Source organism: Aythya ferina (assembly GCF_964211825.1).
Source record: "Aythya ferina genome assembly, chromosome: 3".
Lineage (NCBI taxonomy): Eukaryota > Metazoa > Chordata > Aves > Anseriformes > Anatidae > Aythya > Aythya ferina.
This window is the reverse complement of record NC_140298.1, coordinates 95381573-95399414: the sequence shown is the minus strand read 5'-3', so window position 1 is coordinate 95399414 and position 17842 is coordinate 95381573. Positions and strand designations below refer to the sequence as shown.

The 17842-nt window shown below is 34.7% G+C and overlaps 2 protein-coding genes across 6 annotated transcripts in view; one reads left to right on the top strand and one right to left on the bottom strand.

Annotated features, from left to right (window-relative positions):
• Positions 1-17842, top strand: part of MCPH1 (microcephalin 1) — a 129506-nt gene that overhangs the window by 71319 nt on the left and 40345 nt on the right. Inside the window, exon 13 of one of the 2 annotated variants that reach the window (XM_084516284.1) lies at positions 7350-7820. The exons of the other annotated variant lie outside the window; for it this stretch is intronic. Coding sequence (XP_084372410.1) covers positions 7350-7544 — 195 coding nt within the window. The 3' untranslated portion in view covers positions 7545-7820. Of the gene's footprint in view, positions 1-7349; positions 7821-17842 lie in introns of those variants that run through there. 2 annotated transcript variants of the gene reach the window in all.
• Positions 1-17842, bottom strand: part of ANGPT2 (angiopoietin 2) — a 47335-nt gene that overhangs the window by 25060 nt on the left and 4433 nt on the right. The gene's annotated exons all lie outside the window — the stretch shown is intronic.

Here is a 17842-nt window from a genome sequence, read left to right as displayed (position 1 = left end):
TTTTTCAAGTGTACTAATAAATCGTTACTTAAAATGGTTCCAGAAAATGTTAAGCATTGAAGAAAAATAACCTTGAGGAATCTTAAGTCAGGTTACAGTAATAGGAATTTGACCCTTTTTGATCATACCTTTCTAGTTAGATTATACATTAAAACAGCTTCACTTCTAGGGATCTAGATTCAGTGGTTTTGCCTTAGAATCCAGTGTTTGTTTCTTTCTTAGTGTTGGAAGTCAGAATACATATGCCTAAACCTGAAGTCAGATCCTTCTTTAATAAAAAATGAACCCTTGGAGGTAAAAAGGAGTCATTTTAGCATATAAATCCTCTAAATTAGGATTTCAGTAGCTGTGGAAAGCAAAAAGTGCCCTTTCAAAATGTAAGAACTGTTAATCTGTAAAAGGGAAATGAAAAAAAAAAAAAAAAATCTGACAAGAAAGGCTTTTATTTTGAAAATAAAAAGAACCTAAGTCTGCATTTCCAAATTTCCAGAGTTTGGAAATTTCCAGAGAGGCAAGCAGAAGCATTTCAGAACAATAATTTAAAAATTCCCATTTGTAGGTCATACTTTTGCCAAGGCTTTAGCACTTTTGGGGCAGATGCTCAATTTAATACAGTTAAAAGACAAATAGCAAAGCAATCCTTGTATGTGTTATTGTTAACCATAATCTCATTATATAGGTTAACAATGTTTGGCTTTCTAGTGTCTTGTTTAGGATTTTCTTGTCTGAGCAACATGTTGCAAAGGGTTCTTTGGGATGGCAGTGGGGTAGGGAAGATTGATTAGGGGTAGAGAGATGGAATTCATTTTCAGCTTCTGTCTCTCTACTCTCCATAAAATGAGCTAGCTTTCTGGTTCACCTGTACTCATTCTTTATGAAATAAATACTGTATTTGTAGATCATCACTTGGAGCTATAAAAATACCAGACCTACAAATGAACTTTTCTTTGATATACTAATTATTGATCACTGGGTTATTTCCTTTGTATTCTAATACAGCTAAAAAATTATTTGACTTTACATGCTGTTGTAACAGCAAAAATAAGTTCCTAGACACTCAGAACTTATAGGCTTTGTACTTCAGGGAATCCACATAAGCAAGATCATTCCCATATTGTTTGAGCAAGAGAACAATAATAATTTTTAGCTTCATGCTGACCTACAAAGAGGATACTAGTTAATAATAAATAGTTAGTACGTATTCTTTCAAACATTATTTCTTCTTCACCCAGTGTGACCAAACTTTCCAAACACTATCTGTTTGTTCACTTCATTCAGTCTATGTAGCTGGTGAACTACAATGTGCAACAGAAATTCCAAAATCTGGTATGGACCAAGGAGATATGCAAGATTCTGAAGGCTTTTATATAAATAAAATATTAACATTTTCACCAAAGTTAGATGCTGCTCCATGAAGACTGAGAGCAATTAATGTATGTCTCCCTAAAGAGGCTAGACACAAGGGGATTAAACAGTTTGAGTCCAAATTAACTTTAGAGTTGAAGCTGGAGAACTGGATGTCATCAAGGACATCTTGTAAAATAACTTTACTATAAATGCACTTCTCTCAAGAGAAAATTACAGGAGATGCTTTTTATCTCCTTCAATACCACAGTCATGTATTATGACACTTTTATAAAAATCAAAGGTATGGCCTCACCTGGCACACATAATGTACATCCACGGTTAGAAGGCATGTTGAAAAATCAAGGCATGTTCACAGAAAAACAATCAATCAGTGAGGCATCTTGGGTGTCAGAGAGCTACCATATGAGAAAGCATTGGAAATATGTTTTGTTTATGTTTGATTGTTGGTTTTGTTTGTTTGTTTTTATATAGAAAAAGGCCTACAATAGAAATAAAGGAGACAATGAGTAGTTCAGTGAAGAAAGACTGATCAACATTTTTGATTTTTTCCACTGCATTAAAAATAACAAAATATCTCAGAAAGTAATTGTGGATGTTAAACCTCATTCTCCAAGGTTTGCTACAGATAGTGGTCAAAATGAGATATCTGCAAATATCTGCAAACAGGATTGCAGAATTGCATGGCTTCTTTGAAAATGTTATCACTGAGTTATTCCAAAACCTACTACTAGAAAAAGAGTTAATTCTGGGCTTAAAGGTAAGGTAAACATTTTAAGGTAGGCTTAGGCAATTCCCCACAGCTGTAAGGTTGTTCTGATTACAGTACACAAAAACTGTGATTACAGTTTAAGGCATCTGGTGGTTCTGGTTGCCAGATTTTTATACCCCTTATAATTGTGCTTGCAACCTTAGAAAGCAGTTTTGTTTAGATAAACAGATCTGCAGTTTCGTAATTTATCTTACTTGAATATCTTTAAGTATAAGCTTAACTCTGAACATCTAAACTTTGTATCATTCGCTCTTTTTTTCAGATAATATATCATTCATGTGATGCATTCTAAGTTGTTGAAGTATTCTCTTGACTCCAATTTAAGAGTTTGTCTTCAAATCTATTTTTCAACTGAAAAATGATAATTTAATGATAATTTAGGATAATGATAATGATAATTTAGGAAATATGGTACTAGTGCTTACTAATATGAAATATGAACAGGAAAAGGGATTTATTTTAAAATGTATGGCCAGTTTCATGATCTGGTTCATTTATCCTAATTTAGAGCAAGATGAAGCATCAAAATGATATGGATCTATTAAGTGGCTTTGTAGCTTCTTGTGTTTTTTCCCCCCTAAAAATCCTACAAAGCATACCTGCATAAACTCCTCTGTTCTTTTCTTTGTATTCAATAATCCTCTTCCACTTCTGTGCATTCTCTTCTTGTACATATCATAAAAATATTTTTTCCTGACCTGAATAAAGATATGCACTCATCTCTCTTGGTTTATAATCCACTTCCTTTGTGCCATAAAATGTGAAACTGTAGAAAATAAGAATTCTTAACAGCTACATTTCTTTTGCTTTTTTTTCATTCTGTGTGTAGTTTTTGGTTGTTTGTTTTTGTGTGTTTGCTTGCTTTAGAGGCAGGTGCTTACTTTCATCTTCTAAGATGAATACAAGAGTTACTTTCATCCAAGATGCCTATCCTCTTCCCCTGATCTTAGTGAGAGCAAAACATTTGCATACTTTTATATAAAGGTGTATTCCCTTGAAAGTGGGTACAGGACTATTTTGATACGGGCTCTGGTTAAGGTAGTTGACTGAATTTCACCAATATTAGGGATTTGCAGCCATCTGGAAGAGTGAATTTTTTTGTGCTCACTTCTTTGCAGAGTGTTCTCCATCAGCTCCTGCCAAGCAATCTCCTTTATTTATAAGCATTGTTGCACACTCAGAATTTCTGAGCAGGGGAGAATAGCTGGGGTCATTTACAAGAAGGAAGGGGACAGGAATGAAGTGCTCCAGTTCCCGTCCAAGAGTTCAGTAGCTTGGTATTTTGGTTTGTGCAGCAAAATATTGTCTGTCTTCTCAATATTTTGCTCCAATTCTAAAGATGCAACAGGGTTTATTTGTCAGATTTCTTCTTTGTTACATGACTACTTTGGGGAAGATAAATTTTAATCTTGTTAATTCAACAAAAAGCTTGAATATAAGACTTTGGTCTTAATATATGTTAACCTTCATTACATGATGATTATTTTGGACAAAATAATTGTCAAAACCTAATAGCTGACTCTTAATGAAGCATCTTCAGAAATTCAAAGAATCTTCTCAGAAGAAAAGTGTAGAGAGAGACAGAAATATAGCTCAGTGCCTAATTTGAAAGGAGAAATAGGTGACATCGGTTTTGGGCCCCTCACTTCAAGAAAGACATCAAGGTGCTGGAGCATGTCCAGAGAAGGGCTACAAAGCTGTTGAAGGGCCTGGAAATACGAGGAGTTGCTGAAGGAACTGCAGTTGTTTAGACTGGAGAAGAGGAGGCGCAGGAGAGACCTTATTGCTCTCTACAACTACCTGAAAGGAAGGTGTGAAGAGTCTGGGGTCAGCCTCTTCTCACAGGTAAACAGCGATAAGACTAGAGGGAGTGGCTTCAAGTCATGGCAGGGGAGGTTTAGGTTAGAAATGAGGAGACATTTCTTCTCAGAAAGAGTAGCCAGGCATTGGAACGGGTTGCCCAGAGAGGTGGTAGAGTCAGTGTCCCTGGGGGTGTTTAAGGTAAGGTTGAAACTGGTGCTTAGGGACATGGTTTAGTGGGTGATAGTGGTGGTAGGGGTTGGATCAGATGATCTTGGAGGTCTTTTCCAACCTTTATGACTTTGCGATTTTATTATCTCCAGAATGCAGTAATTATGGAGAATGCAGTATTGTAATGTGTAAAGGCACAATGGGCAGAGTGTGTGTAAATTTTCCACCTTCATTGGTGTTGTGATAATGTTATGTTGATTTTGGTGTGGGGAATTCTTTTTTTGATGTAAATGAAACTTGTGAAGATTGTGTGATGGGCATATATTTGTGTAATTCCTAGCATTTCAGTGATTGCTCATGGGAATTTTTCATGAAAAATGATATTTTGCTTAAATTGTATGAAATGAAAGCACAGAGGGAAGAAGACACGTTTTTCCAAATGTGCTTAAACAGCAAAAACAGGTAGGTAAGTCTAAAAAAAAAAATAGTAACATAGTTATTGTGATGCATTTTTAAAAAGACAAAATTCTCTAAGGATTTCAATTTCAGATTGTCATGTTTAGCAAAGTTGCCAAAAGATGTGTTGGAGCCCATTCCAAAACATTACTTTTATAACCAAGATTGTCTATTTTTTTCCTTAAATCAAGCTTTAAATTGGCAAGAAAGAAAAGACAACATGTAGGGTATGTGTTAACAGCACTTTGTTTTCAAACTATTGGCAGAGATGTTATAAATTGTTTATGACAGCAACAGTTTGCCACTTCTTATTTAAATGAAGAGCCTTCCTCGTTTCTGTTGTATAGTTTGTGTCCATGTTACAGAATGATTTTTCAAAGAATCAGCAAATTATTTGTACAGTTTGTAGACACTTTAACTTACCCCTTTTTCATTTAAAGTTTTAAAGGAGGTCTTGCTTTTGCTCTTTTCTGCCAAATGGTTAGTCTACACTAATTAAGCTCTCATGTTCCTGGTAGAAATTACATAGCTATATGAGTACATACTTCCCTTCTTTGCCAAACGCTACCCTGTATAAACAGTACAAATAATGCTGCCTGCTAGTTTCATTTTATAGAATTTGTCAGTTATTGGAGCAAACAGTCTTTCCAAAGAAAGTTTGGTGATTTCTTTTTAGTATTTATAATCTGATTCTGTCAACTGTAACATTAATTTTCAGAAAGAGTGGTAATATTAATCATGACTTTCTATGTAATGCTGTGTCCTGTGGAAGAAGTAGGTAGATGGCTGGAGCAGCATTATCCTTTTCATCCATCCCTAAAATCATTAGAAACTATCAAGATATCTTTTCCTTGAATCAAATATAGATTACTAGACTAAGTATTTTACTACTTCCAGGGACTTATCTGTAAGTCTGAGAAAATTCCCAAAGTACATTTTTAGGCTTTCTTAAAGCCTGTCTACTGAAATGCAAAGATAATCTTTATTTTTATAATAAAGCATCCTTTCTAATACTATACCTGCTAGGAGAGATAGCAAAGAGGTCAAATTTATCTGTAGTCATACTTCTATAGTCCTGTATTTAAATCAGGAAATTTATTGCATGAAAAATGTCATTAGCCTCATAAACTCAGCAACTGCTTTGTGTGGTACATGAAGCTCAGCTGCATTTGGTAGAGTTCATTCTATCTAACAGCTGATGGCTGGCCAAATGGAGAGGTCATATGCTTCCATGCCCCCCAACCACATGTTCCTGCTCTCTTTCTTGAAGTGTCTCTCACATATGTCACTGGACTTTTGACTAAGCCCAGATGCACTAACCTAAGGGGAAGAAAAAAAAAATAAATAAATAAATAATAAAAGGTGGGGAAGGAGTGGACCATCAATTACAGCAAGGCATTTTTAAAATGTGCATCAAAGCTACAGTGTTTGACATATATTCACTTGTCAAAAGCTTGTTAAGTTGCTCTTACATCTAAATATGTCTTGTGTTTCCACAACATACTTTGTGAATTTAGACCAGAGGAACTTAATTGGCCCTTCCAATACCTGTAGTCACCACGCTGAGATTTTAGGCCCTAAGATATTTAGTCTACAAACAAAAGTGAACAAGATGGAAAATGAACTTAAGGCAGCCATTTCTGTTCTAATGACAGGGCAAAATAAGGAAAATGATGATAAATCTCCTCAGTTCTTTTTCTGAATATTTGTTCAAAGTATAGAGGATACCTTCCTACTTTTCATACTCCAGATGTCATGAGTCACATTTAACCCATCCATACTTTGTCTTAGTTGCCTGCTCTTCTTTCAGAGTGGCAGCGTTCTTTGGATTCTGGCCATGTCTGGTTTCCTCATAAGTGATCTGAAGCAGAATTTAGCCCATAATTTGAAACATTTTTTTTCAGACTCTAAATATGCAACTGTCATTTTGTAGAAGCTCATCCATGTATACTTAAATTTCTGAATAGCAGATAAATTTCTGTATATAAAGACAAAATGCAAGTCTTTTGTCAAAGACTTTTCAACAGACTTCATTTTCAATAAAAATATTAAATATACAAATTGCTTATTTATAGTATAGTTGAAGTTTACACACTAGAAAAGGTGTACTTGGGATAAGATTCTTTGGATAGGATCTTTTTGGATCCTGTTGAACATGGATAACAGTGAAATGTAAGGTAGACTCTAGAGAGAAGAAAACAGTATAATTAAATGTAAACACAGCAGCTTCATCGCAGCAGTTCACAGAGGCAAGAAGAAGCTGTTAGACATATATATGCCTCACATGCTGCTTAATGTGCACATATGTAATGAATGGAGTGGGGTTCTCCATGTATGTGTATATATATCTTTCCATATCATTGCAATGTATTGGTGTTATGAAGACAGAATACTATTAAAATTCCAATTCTGCAGATAGTTTTTTTCTCTTTTAGCTTTTCATACTTGTTCATACTAGGCTACCAAAACTGCTTAAAGTTAGGGGAAAATAAATAAATAAATAAATAAATAAATAAATAAATAAAGGAAGAATAACTATCCCTTCCAAGATTAATTTATCTTGGCGGACCTAAGGGAAAAAAATTTAAAAGTCATTGCATCAACCCCCATCAACCAGACCTTCAGTTATTTTAAATTAGCTTCCATCAAAATCATATATTTTCCTATGTCTTCTGAAAGTCAGTAATCAGTTTCAGAAGCCTGTAACTTTTAGAAGAAAATAGTGCACTGCAGAAGTGATTATGTCTGGAAAAGAGACATTTAAATTGCTTTTTCTTTCCCCTAGGACAGGAAGTCCCTATGGACTATGTGCTGTTTCTCAAGAGAGGGAAAAAAAATCTTTTGGGAATGTATATGGGAATGCTTGAGATGTCTCTACGGTATTAGCTTTTTACACGCTTCATCAAGCATGTCTGCCTGTCCAGACCTCCAGCTAAGATTTTTCTCTTATCTCATTTTCCTGTCAGCAAACAAAAGGTGAAAGTAACATCATAAATGAATACTAGCTGAAAGTGAGCTGTGATTTATTAGAAAATATTGAAGTTAATATTGTGTAATAAAATACTGAAGGTTTAAATACTAACTCTTAGAATAGTAAATAAAGAATTTGAAGTAAATTATATGCAGAAGATGATTCAGTTAATGCCATTTATGGAGTAATTTAAAGCTTACTAACTTATTCTCATGTCTAATTACATCTCAATTAGAGTAAGATGATTTTCTAGCAGAAGGAAAAAATCCCTGCCTTCACTGGGAATAATCTACTTGAATAAAAAATAAAAATTTCATTAATATTGCTTGAAAATAAATGCATAATAAATGTACAAATATTTATAAAGAATTACTTTCATCGTGTGCTCTTGACTCAAAGTATTTTGTTCCTAACACTGGCATCATCATACTTTCTATGTATTTTGAACTAACTACAAAAGTTACAGTTAAAGCTATAGCACAGAAAAAAAGCAAAACAGGGAAAGGGAAGAGGCTTTGAGATCTGAAACTAACCCAAAGGCAAACTTACAGATGAGCTCCCATGGTTCCAGCCTCTGAGCTTGTTTTGTATATACATGTATATCGCTCTACTGCTCACCTAACTGAACATAATGTATTTTTGGGTGGCTTGTCACTTGGAGGGCAATATAAGTTCTTCATACTACATGTGATGCATTACACCTTACATGGCACATAGATGTTCATTTTTAAGAGATGTAAATAAAATGCAAATGAAAAATATTCTTGTGTTTTCAAAAATATTGTTAGTAGAAACTACATGTCCGTCTTCACAAATCTTTTAATAGTCTGAGTTTCTGTATGGGCAGGGAAATCATTTTAAGTAAGATTTAACAACTGTATTTTCAGACCTGAAATCAATTATTTGGTGATTAACCATTCTCATTAAGAGTTGCAGATATTCATTAAGGCAGTAATCTAATATTACAAATTGCTGTGTTCAAGATTACAGCGAAGTGGTATTTCTCTTAGAAATCAGGGAAGGAATTCATAAAGTTCCCATTAGTCTAAAAATAAAGAATAAATAAATAAATAGTCTGAGTCATGAATGGCATTTTGCCGAAGTTCAGTAGCACTGAAGCCAGGAAGACAAAAAGCCAGTGATGCTTCTGCCATTCACTGAAATGAATATAAATATTCCTCGTTATGTGTAACAAGCCACAAACCTTCAGAAACAGGATTCCTTATTTATGAACAGCTTAAGAAATATTGCCAATCCTTAATTTTTTGAAATACTAAGTTATAGCATTGAGCTATAATTTCACAGATTGGATATTCAAACATTTTAGAGACAAGCCTACATGCTTTTAGTCACATTTTGTACTTTCATGCTACCATCAGTGAACCGGGACTTTTTCAGACTCATATAAAAATGAAATTCTGCTGTAAAAGCACATTTGAATAAACACAGGTGCTATCCCAGGTCTAAAGTAATCCTTTCTCATTTGAGGATTTTCCTCCATTCCATTGAGCTACAGGCAGCTGAAATAAACTTACTGTCAAATATGCTGTTGGGGGTACTTATGATATTTTTAAATACGTAGCCTTATATACTTTATATTTTTTTAGTCAATTTTTACCTGGCATAAACTTTTCATTAAATATTTTTTAAATATTTTTTCTCTCAATTTCAAGCTTGTTATAAATTCCTCTTTCTATAGGACAGCCTATTTTACAGAACACTTCATGAAATCTATGATTTGCAATGGCAAATAATAGTGCAATTTTCTGAAGAAACAATGAAGCATGGTCCTCTTTTTCAAAGTATGCTATCAGGGAAGTGAAAGAGTGCTAGGCATTCACAGCTCATTCTCAGCATTGCTTTCTAGGGAAGCAGTCATCTTGCATTCCACTTCCAACCAGAAGGAAGAATGATTCGGAGTTCAAGGATCAAACTAGTTAGGAAGCTGTGGAACACAATTAGTCCCTTTTGTAAGCTATAAAACTGGGTGTCTCCTGTTTCCAAGCTGTGTTCACAGAGCATCTTTCAGCATGAAAAATCATTAGTGTATTTTTTTTTTTAAACTTCACAGATAAAGGAAACTGAAAGTATTTTAAGTAGTTCTTAAACCTTGCACCATACTGGTTCCAAATATAGTTTAAGTCTTTTAGAAGACTTTTTAAAGAAGAAGAAGCCTCAATGATGATGCTACTAAGAGAGAATTGGTCATCTGAGCTGAAGACATGCCAATGTCTTGGAATGTTCAAGACTCTGAGGCAGCACACAGATCAGCTGCTGATTTCAGTTTGGGAGGATATAATTTCTCTACTAAGATATCACTAACTGATTTTTCTATACATTTCCAAAAAGAAAAATTTCCTCTCACATGCTGTAGTTCTTTTTGTAAGCCATGCTGCATCTTTATCTCCATTATTTCCATCTCTGATAACTAGATAGACAAGGGAAGGTGATGTGTCTGACAAATTTGCCAGATTTCATCACCAGTCTGGAAATACCTTGCTTGGCAGACCGGAGCTGCCAAAGAGCCTCCCTGAGGTTTCTAAAACAGGGGAAGTGGGACCCAAAATGGACTTGACTGACCACAGAAAACACTAAGTTCTGCCTTAAGTAAAGGAAGCTCAGGTGTTCATCTCTGCTTAGTAGAAAAACTGAACATCTTGGTATGTTCTCATCAAATGGTAATTGTTTATTTCCCATTGTTGTTCTGTTAGCACAGTTAAAAGTCTTAAAAGCAAAGCTTCTGAGGAATTCCATGCTTGAAAGATAAAACAGGAAGCTGTGTTAAGAGTGGACAAGCACAAATATTTGGAAATAAGACCAGCACATATAGGCAGCATACTGCAGAAACAAAACGTGACACAGATGCTTGAGAAAAAATATTTTAAATTATGTAATCCTTTTTTTTTTTCCTCAATAACTAGGCTTATCTATCCAAAAGCAGGCAGTTTAGTTTATTGGAACAGCACCAAGAAGAAAAGCCTCTCCATCCATTGCTTCCAAAACTTCCTCTTTATCTCTTGTGTCCCACAGAGCACTCAATTAGTGATGGAAAGTCACCTCTTGAGCTGAGTTCCAGTCAGTGCTCCTGAAAGCCTAAAGCCAGACAGCTGCATCTTGGTGCCTTTCTATGAAGACCAGAAACAGGAGCCAGATCCTCTCAAAACAAACAAAGCTATTGGTATTGATTATAATAGAAGAGGAGGAACTCTCAGCAAAAATGGCTGAGAACCAAAGCTATGCACTTAGGATGGGTATTTTAGGAGAGGAAGCTGTCTGTCAAGATCTGATCGGATGGTCCACTCCGATGGTCCACTTTTAAATGCACTTTTGAGAGATTCTCTTAGATGCAAGACTCTACTACGAAGATAAGTAACCAGATCTAGCAACAGAAAAAGTACAAGGCTGTTGACACTGCATGCCGCCAGCAATAAATAAATAAATAAACAAACAAACAAAAGAGGTCTGTCTTAATACTCAGGAGATTATGCATGTAGGTTAGGGTCAAAAAGAAAATTCAACAACTAAAGAGTCCAAAACTGAGCCAAAAGAGTCCAAAACTGAGAGCAAGGAACATAGCAAAAAGGCAATTCAAACTGGACAGCCAGGAAGAAGATGAATGGTCTTAAAGAAGGCAAAAAGAGAAGAAGAAGAAAAATAAAAGGAACTTAAAAATGGATTTGTCAGGTGGGTTGTGAAAGAAAGCTAAGACTTCAAAAAGACAACGAGCTGTACAAGAGGGTTGGAAGACTGATCTTGAAGCTGGCTGAGGGCAGGAATTGTCTTATGAGCAATTTAAACAACATGGTGAAGTTGTAAGGAAACATACTGAGGAAAATGGTGAGGGTGAAGGACTTGACTGGAGAAGCATGAAGCATTTTGCCTTCTGAGACAAATGAATTTATAGATACCTCAAATGAAATCTCAGTTTCACTAAGTTTGTGGTAACTTTTCTACTTGCCTAGAGTAGAGTTTAGGATTTTTTATGCTGTCCTCAGAACCTTTTTAAGATAATGAAACTTGCCATAAGGAAGAAGGAGATCTCATGACATGGATACATTTTCTCTAGATACAAATCAAGGCCAGATTGGGTGGGCCTTTGAGCAACAAGGTCTATTGGGAGATGTCCCTGCCCATGCATGGCAGAGGGGTTGGAACTGGATGATCTTAAATGTCCCTTCCAGTCCAAGCCATTATATAATTCTATGAAATCAAACTTGAAAGTGTCAGAATATATATATATATATATATGTATATATAAATGAGGTTATTACTAAATTATATTTAAACATTCTCTATAGCTAGTAAACAGCAGTTTAACTGTTTGTCCTATATTGTCAGAATCCTTTTTTGTATGTGATAAGCTTTCAGCAGGGGTCAGATTGTTTACATTTGTTGCAGTTTATAGCCCTTCTAAGGGTTAGGTTACTAGTCTTGGGGTTTACCCTCTTGTTACTTGTACTTTGCTTCATCATGTCAGAGTATTTTTCACAAAACATTCCCAATACGGCTCCAGTAGCAGTCACATCAGTTTGGGTCTTGTTTGATTGACTAATTTTTATATATATATATATATATATATATATATATATATATATATTTAACATTTACTATTGCTTTATAGGTAATCATTATATGAGACAGAAAGCCTAGCATCAGGATGGAAGTTTGACATTAAGTGAAAAATGAAAGAATAATTATTATGGTCAAAGTTCGGACCTCATCCAAGGAAGCTTCATTTTTTTTAAGTCAGTTCCTTAAAACCATAAAATTTGTCTGGTTTCACTCATTCACTTAAGCTGTCTTTTGCCTACTTCATCCACTTTAGAGTTATATTAAGAAAATGAAACTTGCTGTTCCTTTGAACATTTGAATTACCCTGTTTAAAGAAAGGCTTTCTGAGAAGAAAAGCAAAACCATGGAAACTTTTTTCCACTACATATTCACCAGAAAATTTCCATTAATATTGAACTGGTTGAATGGATAGGTTATCTGTTAATGCAGTATAAAAGTATGTTAAGTATCTCTGCCATAGTTACATATATTTCAGTCTTGATCTGCAGCTTTTGTGATATTGGATTTTTGACTTTTTCATGACTGAAATAGATTGTCAGTTGATGGCCAATAGAAGCGAAAAAATAGGCTATTACTTCTTGACTGGTTAGGACATTCTCTTTACGGAGCTGCTTTATATTTCACTTTGAAACTGGATTTGAAGTAGGATCTTGTAGGTAGTTTACACCTTGCAAATGGACAATGGGAATTAAAACTGTTTCTGAAATAAAAACAAGTATACACAACAATGTTGACGTCAAACAAAAGGACCTAAAGGAAGTACATGAAGTATCTTGGTATGATCCATACAAGTTCTTCAGAGGGAGACAAAACTAAAATGTTTTTTTAGGTGGCAGCTATAAAAATTAAAACTCTCAGCTTACTCATATGCCTCAGGGTAAGACTGTATATACATCAGGTCATATGATGAAAGTAGTGCCTCTGGTACACTGACATCACCTAACACCTATGGGGACTGGGGAGCTGCTGGTGGGGTAAGGGCTGTCACTATTGCCCAGGAAATGGCCTTTCCACTGAGCTGGGTGTCTCCCCATTCCTACACCCTGACAGAATGGAACAAAAGAGGTTTTGTTTCCAGGATCACAGGTGTCAGGTGCAGGCCTGGATCAAAAAGAAAGCATAGTGATGAAGCTGATATAGTATACTAGAGATTTAAAGTTCCTAATATATTCCTACAGGTACATTTTTTCTTTAGCCAAATATGAGAACCTTAGTTTTTCTTCCCATCAAAAAGTCCTATTAGATGGTGTATAGATCAAACATTTGCCTAGTGTGTTTTCATGAATTTTAGACAATTTTTTCAAAAAGCATACAAAATATTGTTTCTGAAATAGCTCAAATGATGTCAGTTGTGTAACTGATTATGCTGTCCCACAACAGAATTGTCTAACATGTTACTTCTGAAAATGATGAATTATATATTATCATGTATGTTTTGATGTTTTGAACACCTTTTGAAATGCATGTAACCATTTTTAGTACCTCAGAAGTTACAACATCAATAGGTACTACAGAGTCTAAAATGTAATGCATCTTCAAGAATTTCAGTTCCTAACATTGAGACAGTTGTGATCTATCCAGGAAAATCCTTTTTTTTTCCTTTTTTCTTTTTATTTTTATTTTCCCCTCCTGGAAACTTAAATAATAAAATATTATAGCTAGCTGTTCAACAAAATTGTTAATTGTTAAGAATTGTTAATCTGTTTTACCACAAGACATTGATTTTAATCACTGACCAGCATCGAAAGTTGATATGTTGTTCCCCCGATAGCAAAAGTACACTATACAGTTTTCATCTTTTATGCTCTGACATGCTGCTGGAGTCCTGAATACAAATACAAAGCTGAAAAGATTATTTTACCCTACAGTATTAAAAAGATATTGAGCAAAGGTAAGGCAGTATATGCTGCTGGGGTTTAATAGGAATCCCTAGAGACAGATGGACTGCAAAGAAAGTTAATGGCATGTAAGAACTGTGAAGTATTCACTCATTTAGAGAGGAAAATGGTTCTCTCCTTACAGCTTCTGTGAATAATGTTATTCTGTGAATGACACTAGATTTTCATACTTTTACTAACAGAGAGAGGAGTTAATGGAGAGAAGGTTGTGTAATCTGTCACCTTCTCTTTTTTAGCAGCAAGACCTTGTTGTGACCTCAGTTGGCTCTTGGAAGATTATTAGATAAAGTGATAAAGCTTGGTATGGGCAGTGTAAAGACACTAGAAAAGTTCCTGTAGTTCCTCTGTCTCCTTCCAGACTAAGCCACAAACTGGTGGAAGTTGGAATGAGAACAGACAGCTATCTCCCAATCATGCAAATTGCAGGATACATTTGCTGAGCTTTGTAAATAGCATCTTAATTTTAGGGTTAACCTGTTGTACAGACAGATGAAAACTAATAGGATTTTCAGTAATTATTTGGCCTGGAAAATGTAGTAAGCATTAAAAAAAAAAAAAAAAAAAAAAAAAAAAAAAAAAAAAAGGGCATTTAAAGAATAGTAATGTATAATTTCCTAGGAAGCTTGAAAACTGACACAGTGAGTGTTTGCAGAACTATTTAGGTGTTGGATTTTTTTATACAAAATATGGATCTGGATTTTGTAACTTGAAGAATTCTTTAACGTTTCCTCTGTGCTCGGTTTGCCTGGAATAGACTTAGATTCACCAAACAGTATTTGAGTTGTTCCTAGAGAATAAATATGATTCTTTTTTCCTCTACCCCATTTCCTAGAGATTCATCTGTCAAAGGAAATGAAATGATCACAGTATTTCCAGTTGTAAAGTGCTTTTTCAGGTTTTGTGTGTGTGTGAGGTTATTTGGTTTAATTTGTTCCACTGTGGAATGTGCCATATCTCTAAGGCATTTCTGGGTATTAAATTACTGTGCCATACCTTTATTCTTTTTTTTTTTTTTTTTTTTTCTTTTTTCTTTTTTCCAGATGCTCAGCCCTGTGAAATTATCTGATCTTTTCTATTATTTTTTCACCTGTAATTAATATTTAGTTACTCTGAGAAATTCAAATATGACAGAAAAAAAAAAAAAAAAAAAAACTGTGCTTATTTCTAAAGGTTCCTATTCAGTCCCATAGGAGCTCTCATTTTCTTGAAGATTATAAACATATTTATAGTTTACTGACAAATTTTTTTCTCAGTAGTTTAGCTCTTATTTCTGCTGAGAGATTTACTAGGTTGCATTTGGACTGCCAACATATTTTCTCTGTGTGACATCCTTGTTTCATATACTAGTACAGGCATGAAATATTTTTTTGTTCAAGACCCATCTTCTCTCATTTTCCCTACGTGCTTAAGAAAATCTGAAGTTTGTATCCTTAAGATTCCCATCAGTAATTCTCTTACTAGATGCCAGAACACTTTTTTTTTTTTTTTTTTTTCTGAATTGCAACTTGCATCTTTTGTTCCATTCTGTCAGGATGTGGGAAGAGGGAGATACCAAACTCCAAGGAAAGGCTGTCAGTCCAGATTCAACTCTTGTTCCTAAGCTGTTTTAACAAATGGCATACATAATGTTTATCTATATATTTTGTACCATATTTGTAGCATAATCCATGCTTCTACTTTCCACTTATTGTCTCTTGATTCTGGGGTTTACAAACTTTAGTGACAGCGTTGCATGCCAGGATGAGAGCTATGCAGCACGCTAGCTTTTGCAACTTCTTTAGCAATGCTGGTAAATCTTCCACTTCTCCACTCCGCTTTCTCTTCCAGGCTGAAAAGACAGACTGAACTTACTCTAGAGAGCTGATTATGATGATGTCATTATCATAAACTAATGATGCCTATCATTTGAGACATCTGACAAAACTCTGGGTTTGCTAAGCTCCAGAGAAGGATCAGGGAGTGACACCTTTCTCCTTGCAGATCCTAATCTAAGGTCTGAGATCTTTTAAATCAGTTAGCAGCACTTTGCATGTCTAGCCCTATAACGGTATTGCGGCAGAGTCTTTGCCCCCCATTCTGGCTTTCAGCTGGAGCTGTGTAAAATCCCATGAAGCAATAGATGCAAGAGGGGGTTCTTGCATTAAAGTGCGTAAAAGGTTGTTAAATAACTAGTGATTTACTGAGTTACCTTGTTTTACTGTCAAAAGTATTGTAAATAGACTAATGTAAAATGTGGTATGCAAATACTGTAGTATGAAAAGGACACTCCACTACTGCCATTGAAAACTTCATATTTGGAAGGTTAGAAATGGTTATCTGTGCCTGTTAGGCAAAATTCAATGTATTCTAAGGAACATATATGTGATAGTTTGTTTCTTCTGATTAGGAATCAAAGAAATGGTATCAGTTGTTTTCCTTGGCAGATTACAGGAGAAGCATGTTATTGAATTAATTCATAATCAACAACAAATAAGGTGCAGTAACAAGATGACTGTCTGTAAAAATAAAAATAAAATTAAATAATAATAATAAAAAACATTCTGGAATTCAGTCTCTCAGCAAAAGTTTCTAAGATGTTCTAACAACTATGCTGTGATGCGTTGCAGTATATTTATGCTAAATGGGTAGGAAAACACAAAGGACTGGAAACTGTCAACTCAAGCATCTCCAGGCTAATTTCCTATATGTGCACCTGAAGGAACAGAAAATAAATTATTTTTTTTTTTAAAGAGTATTTATTGTTAATAATTAATGGAGAAAGTCTCCCAGTTTGCTGTTTGGACCTTGGACCAGTCAAGGATGATAATTTTGTGATCATATTAATAACAAACAGAGCATTTGAAAATATATTTTGAATGCTAGTAAGAGACTGGTTCAGTAAAACAGGCATCTGTCTACCATATTTTTTCCTGATCACATCTTGGAGATGATGAGCTCTCAAATTCAATTTTATCTTGTAGGTGTGTACAAGAAAATCTATTGCTCTTTTTTGTTTTTGTACTGTTTCATACCTGTTCCATCAATTTGGAATTTGTGGAGTGTTAGAAATATTATTTACAACAATTTTAAGCACATGCAGAAGTATCATTTGGAGTCTTTTTACAAGAATTTACCTATCAGAGATATAAAAATAAACTGCAGAGTCAAAAAATCTAAACTAGCTTGGAAACTTTATCCAATAACATGTATTAATCTCAAAGTAAAACAGTATTTTCTTTTTGGTCATGCCAGTACTCTTTTGCTTCGCAGATACATAGTTGATAGACAGAAACAAGCACTTTTCACATTTAAGTGAAAACAGATGCATTACTTAAGAAAGGAATGCAGCCCTTGATTCAGAGTCAGAATCATCTCTTGCGTATTTCAAAATCCAGCGCTGTACAATGTATTTGTCCTTGTCCATTGCATGCAGATGTTTCTGGATGGTGCATGTCAGAATATTTTTTCATATTTGAGATATGAACTTCTGTACCTTAATGCTTTAAGCCACCACTGTATACTGTATTATAATAATTATAACCATTTGTTGGTACTTATTCATAAAATATTATGCATATCCACTCCCATACATCTTAAAACATCTGAATTTGTTTCCTCTAGAGAAGAAACATTTTTCAAAATGACAAAGGGTTTTTAGCTTCCAGGATAAGGAAAAACAAATCTCAGTTCAGAGATGCTACATCTCTATCAGCAAAGTGTTCCCCTCCTAGTCTGCTGGGATGGTTCAAGGTGAAGTTCTGACTTTAGGTTTAATGTTGACTCCTGACTTTCATTTTCTAGTCTTTTGACCTGCTGATAAACTAAAAAATAAATTACCCTATATGCCATACACTATCA